Below are 6054 nucleotides of genomic sequence, written 5' to 3' on the forward strand. Positions count from 1 at the left end.
ATGTGAGTCTTCTCACTATACTTACCTGAGTAGTAATTACTATGCGAACGAAGGATCTTATCTGAGTTATTGACCGGAGGGTCTTATGTGTTTATATTGAGTTATGTGATATATTATGCATTTTGTCTTTGTGATTTATGCTGTATATTATTCTGTGCCTTATTGATTTACGTGATATATTATGCGCCGACGTGATTGTACACACCAGGTTGATTTGTGTTTTGAGGATTCTGGGATATTGAAAAATAATTTATTGTCTTGACTCTTGTGTTTGAAACAATTTACAATTTTGGTTTGAGAAATGTTAAAATGTGTTTTTGGTGTGGATTTAAAAATGAAAATTTTATTTAAAAATTTAGAGTGTTACACAATTCCTAACTAAAATTAGGGATGTCAAAAACTTTCGTGGGACCCCGCTCCCATGAGACTCCGATTCCATACTAGATAAATTTAAAACAAAATCGGGGGCGGGGGCAAGAGTGAGTTTAAACCTCGTTTTATTTTCGGACTGAGAATGAGAGTAGGTATTTCCGTCCCGTATCCCATGCGGGCCCTGTTTATAAATTTAAATAAAAAATATATATTTAATATAAAAAAATATATATAGACAATACATTATCTAATTTTAGGGTAGCTTGACTTTTTTCCACTTCATATCATACGGCGATACGATAGTGAACTCGTCATATATTTTTGGACATGTCGTATATTTTTTTTTGTAATGTTAGATTTTACGTATTTTATATTTGTAAGTTTGTTGGATTTGTTGTTTTATAATGTTGGATTTTTAATTTTTTTAGTTGTTAGAAAACTAGATTTTAAGCTTTTAAAGTTATGAAAATAAATTTTTTAACCCATAATATAACAACTTTTTTTAGCAAAAAAAAGTCAATTTTAAGCATATAAAACAAAGGAACGAGGGCGAGATCAGATATGATGAAGGTATTTAAAGGTAGGATCGGGAGCTATGTAAATGGGAGATTTAGGGACGGGGACAATAACTGGTTTTAAAGGCGGAGGTGGATGCAACTATTTCAGCACCCGTTGACATCCCTACTTAAAATTAGCATCGTTTTAGTGTCGCAAGTATAAAAGTAAAAAACTTTGTGCAAATATATAAATTTTCGAAACCTTTGTGGTTTTTTTACAAAAAATAAAAGTTATATTAGTGATGGTATCAGAATATTTAGAAAAGGAACTAAAACCCTAACCGTCTTTCTCTCCTATCCTTCTGCTGTCCCTCTGCCGTCACCGGCATCGCTCCCTGCCGCCGTTCTTCCCCTACTTTGTAAACAAACTGAACACTCAAGTTTCATACAAGTGGAGGTAACCATTTAGAAATTTTCTTTGAATCAGTTGCTGGTTGGTTTTTTGTAATTAGGGTTTAACGATTTTTGTTGATTAGGCCAGACAATTCATTTGGAAACCTAAAAAGCTTGTTTTTTCAGTTGTTAATGATCAATGTTTATGCGTTTTCTTATTAATGCTAAGTATCTGTATAGGATCAAATAGTCGTTTGTTTCTTCAATTCGATTCACAAGACTTCCTGTTCGTAGGATACCTGTTACTAGTTTCAAATAAAATGTTCCTGCGATACAAATACGAATCCTTTCATTGTATCACTTTATTTTGTCGAAGCTCTCCATTTCCAGTGAGTTCGTAATCAACGGTAATCGTCTCTGTAGTGTGAAGTAGGTTTCGACTTAAATTTTTTCTATTGTAATCTGTAAACACTGATTACTTAACCTAATTCTTGATATGCACACTTCTATTCCCCTTTTGCGATATTGTCTTGTTTAAACAAGTAAACAAAAGTGCTTCATGATCTTGTTTCCATTCTGATCTAAACATTCTTAGAACAAAGATTAACGGAAAGAGACACAGTAACTCATGTAACTCTTCATTTAAAAGCAGTCAATCAGCTTTCTGCCTTATTCACATACAGATTGCAACATATAGACATACACATAAAACTTTTACACAGTATACTGTTTTCTCTTATCATTACATTAAATCATCACTTTGTAAATCATGAATCCCAAATTATTGACTTTTCAAACAGGTGAATTTTAAAGCCAGTAGAAAATGCAGAATGATGAGGTTATATGGCAAGTTCTCAGGCATAAACACTGCAGTTATATGGCCAAGTAAGTCTTGGGCAATTTTGTCATTAATGTGCTGAAAAGTTACCTAAATGTTAACACTGTTTTTATCCCACTTTTTATTTTATTTTTGTTATTTATTTTATCAGAATTACTGCTGGAATTTTTTGTCGGAATGAGTACAATTTAACTGGAATTTGTAACCGAAGCTCATGTCCACTAGCCAATAGTCGTTATGCAACCATCCGTGATCATGATGGTATTTTTCTAAACCCTAAATCATAAGGGTAAAATTGTCATTATAGTAAAATTATCAGTTATCATTAGACTTGTTTGGTTATACATTCTATTTTGTAGGAGTCTTTTACTTGTATATGAAAACCATAGAGAGAGCTCATATGCCAAACAAGCTATGGGAAAGAGTGAAACTGCCTCGCAATTACGAAAAAGCCCTTGAAATCATCGACAACAATCTGGTACAAAACTTTATTTATATCCTTTTGAATTTCTTTAAATGAAAATAAAAATTAAAATTGAATTAAAAAATCAACAGATGTATTGGCCAAAGTTTCTTGTACACAAGGCAAAACAACGGTTGACTAAAATGACACAAATGCGTATACGCATGAGGAAGCTTGCCCTTAAAACAAGGTTTGTTTTTTTCTTTAAAAAAAATATCTTATTTGTTCTATTTCTATAATTATAATTAAGCAAAATATATAAACTTGTTACTTTTATAGGGAAAAGATAATGACAACTCCTAGAAAAGAAAAGAAGAGAGAAGCTAGAAGAGAGGAAAAGGCTGAAAAGGCAGCAGTATTGGACAAGGTTACATTTTTTTTAAAAAAAAAACTAATGTTTCAGCCATATTTTTTTTAATAAAATGTTTTCACAGTTTTAATAATTAATATTTCTATTTTCCAGAATATCGAAAAGGAATTGTTAGAGCGTTTAAAAAATGGAACATATGGTACTGAGATAGTTAATGCTCATGCTGAAGCATTTAATAAGTTTATTGAACAATTTGAGGGACCAGAAATGGATGTTAATGAAGAGTACGAGGTTTGTTAGTATAATTTATTTTTTCCCAAACTACCCTTTTGTTTTTTTTTCTTTTATTATAAATATTTTCTGGAAAACAGATGGAAACGGAATTTGTTGAAGGCGAGTATGAAGAGGAAGATGATATAGAGGATTACAATGGCCTTCCAACCGGTGATGATGACGATTGTAAGTCGAGGGCGATTTTGTAATTTTCTTGACTTATTTTATTAGTTATTAATTAAACTCCAAATGGATTAGTGGATGATGGAGATGAAGATGATGATGAGGAGGATGATGCTGAGGTGGCAGTGGATAGAAAGAGAGGAAGGAAAGATTCGAAATATGCTTTGAAGAAGCAGGAGAGAGATGCTAAGAAGAAGAAAGGAAGAGTACTTGTTGAGGTAAAACTGTTAAAACAACAAATTACAATGTTATTTATTTATTTATTTATTTTTTTCACATTATGTGTAAAAAAAAGTAAAAGAGTAAAATATTTTTTTCAATTTGGTGATTTGATAATGATGATGTGTGAATTTGGTAGGTTGAGCATGAAGATACAGAAACAAGGCAGAAGGCAATTTTATGAGTGGGAGACTTTAAAAGCTTTTAAATTTTGATGCTCTAAAAATCAAGTTAATGCATTCGTGTTGTAAAAGTTTTGATCTCCTTTTACTTTTGAAATTCTTTTTCTTATTTTAAATTAATTCGTAGGATGTTTTTTCTTTTATCAAGAGTTGTGTTTTTTTAAGGAGGAAATTCGAGTATTGTTGAAGTAATTCATGATCAAATGTTCTATAAAATACTTAAAGTAAAGATGGTATTTTTTTTTAATTGGGTGTGTATGGTATGTAGCCTATAGAAGTTTTCATTTTATTAGCTTTTAAGTAAAAATAAAAAACTCGAAAAAGAAAAAAACTTAGTTCGATAGTAGGCTTTTAGCTAAATCAAAAAAATTCCAAATCTAAACTACAAGTTGTTTTTAACAAAAAATTCTTTGTAATTTTGCAAATTGATTTAATTATCCTTCAAAAAATCATAAGTTATTTTATGTAATTTTACATTTTTTAAAATATTTTAGCTAATTTTTGTTTAACATGTAGATGCAAATTAAAGATCTAGCTTTCGGTTTAGCTTTGTTAAATTAGTTCGATATTTTTCTTGTGGATCACTAGTAAAAAGCTATATAAGGTCAAACTCAATTGGGTGTAAATACGTCCACAGTCTTTGTTGTGGATCACTAGTAAAAGACTAACCGACTTAGGCCTCTCAATCTCAAATGGGTTTGTTGTAGGCCTCTCAATTCGGGTAGTACTTTTGTTGAACATTCACATAATTATTTCAAACTCAAATTCAAACCGACTTAGGGCCTGTTTGATTTGATGCTTACCCGGTCCGGTCAGACGTTTTTGTCTGACTCGGTCCGATCAAATACAGTCAGACTGTTTGACTTGTATCTAACCCAATCCATATGTCTAACTTGGTCCACAAATAATCGCTGATTCGGTCCACAAAAACATCACAACTGACCGAGAAAAATCTTTTGGTTGCCCTTATCCCAAATCACGCGTGCTCCTTAACGCATCTTCTTCTTCGTCGCTAAAGTCATGAACGAATGCAAGTCTTAAGCTTCATTGCTTCCTCCTCAACTACCGACCTCCTCCTCCACGTCGCCTTCCTCCATACTCGTCGCAACCGCTGTCGCCAGCCTCGTCCTCCGCCATCTCTCTCCTTCATTGTTAGTTTCTTGTCTCGTCCCCTCTTTATCTCTGCAAAACGATTTCCAAATCGATTGTTCAAAGACCTAATTATTGATTGGTATTGTTCTTCTCCCTAACGCCCTAGTTGTTGCATAAAGTAAAAAATTTCTCCATTTGAATTCCGAATCAGTGATCATTGTCATCGGTTCTTAGGCATTTCATATATGTTTTTAGTGTTCTGGATCGTTTTCCTGCTTCAAGTTGCTTAATATTTCAATTATGCTTATGATTTTTTACTATTGGTTTATTATTATCTAATGTTCTAATGTTAAATCAACTACAAGAACAGAGATCATTGATTTCTTATGAGTTGGATTTGAGGGGGTCCAACTAGTAATGTGGAGAAACTGATTATGATCCTATTAGACAATATAGTCTTGTTAGGTCTGATGAATAGCTTGATGCTCTAGGAGTAGTAGTTGATGTGATTTTCTTGCCTTGATCTTGCTCTACATGATTTTCTTGTCCATTATTTTGTTATGCTCATGATTATTTGTTGTTGTTGTGCAAGGATTTTGTTGCTCTAAATGGTATTTGTATTTCTCAGTTTCTAGAAGGACAAAAATTCTTCTTTGATGGAGCTCTTACAACCAATTTGAAGGAGCTTCACATGAATCCAAATGATTTGAAAGATGTAACATCTACAACAGTTTGATGTTTGTATGCTAGAGCTTCACGTGATTTTGATAATAATGTTTGATCTTGTTGTAAGGATAGAACTCTACAATGTGTAATTGGTAAAACTATATCTATAATTTGTCAAGTTAAACGTGAAGATGCAAGAACTCAGTTGTATCATTTAATTTTTTGTTTGTTATGAGATTGCATTTAGTTTTATTTTTTATTCATGTAACTTGGAACTTGAAAGGTGTTTGCTCTTATGAATGTATTTGTTTTACTTTGGTTTATTCTATTCAAATTAGGACTTAGATATGACAAATGTTTTGCTTATTATAAAAAAATGTTACCCTAGATGTAATGTATATATAAAAACTTAATGTTATAAATTAAATGGTAAATCATAAATAAATTATTATAAAAAATGTTGTTTGAGGGTAATATAGTTATTTTGCACGGTCAGTCAGAAGCAAAATCAAACAACAAGTTTCAGTCACAAGTTAACTCAGTCAGAACTTCTAACCCAGTCAGCT

The 6054-nt window shown here is 31.9% G+C and overlaps 1 protein-coding gene across 4 annotated transcripts; it reads left to right on the forward strand.

Annotated features, from left to right (window-relative positions):
- The first annotated feature begins 1173 nt into the window (after positions 1-1173).
- LOC111889933 (uncharacterized) lies at positions 1174-5740 on the forward strand. Of its 4 annotated transcripts, none has more exons than XM_042897512.1 (11): positions 1174-1326; positions 2063-2147; positions 2252-2361; positions 2460-2578; positions 2656-2753; positions 2843-2930; positions 3027-3164; positions 3245-3332; positions 3405-3547; positions 3688-4961; positions 5415-5740. In XM_042897512.1, exons 2-10 carry the CDS (start codon positions 2086-2088, stop codon positions 3730-3732), a joined length of 891 nt encoding a protein of 296 aa, XP_042753446.1. In that variant the 5' UTR covers positions 1174-1326; positions 2063-2085; the 3' UTR covers positions 3733-4961; positions 5415-5740. The 4 variants fall into 4 exon arrangements, with proteins under 4 accessions (XP_042753446.1, XP_042753445.1, XP_042753447.1 ...); XM_042897511.1 differs by having other exon boundaries at positions 5451-5740; XM_042897513.1 differs by having other exon boundaries at positions 3688-4881.
- The last annotated feature ends 314 nt before the right edge of the window (positions 5741-6054 follow it).

Source organism: Lactuca sativa, chromosome 8, assembly GCF_002870075.4.
Source record: "Lactuca sativa cultivar Salinas chromosome 8, Lsat_Salinas_v11, whole genome shotgun sequence".
Taxonomy (NCBI): domain Eukaryota; kingdom Viridiplantae; phylum Streptophyta; class Magnoliopsida; order Asterales; family Asteraceae; genus Lactuca; species Lactuca sativa.

Coding starts and splice junctions, on each gene's coding strand:
- LOC111889933 (XM_042897512.1), top strand. CDS start 2,086: ATGCAGAATGATGAGGTTATATGGCAAGTTCTCAGGCATAAACACTGC. Junction 2,148..2,251: donor CACTGCAGTTATATGGCCAA/GTAAGTCTTGGG, acceptor TTATTTTATCAG/AATTACTGCTGGAATTTTTT. Junction 3,333..3,404: donor AACCGGTGATGATGACGATT/GTAAGTCGAGGG, acceptor CAAATGGATTAG/TGGATGATGGAGATGAAGAT.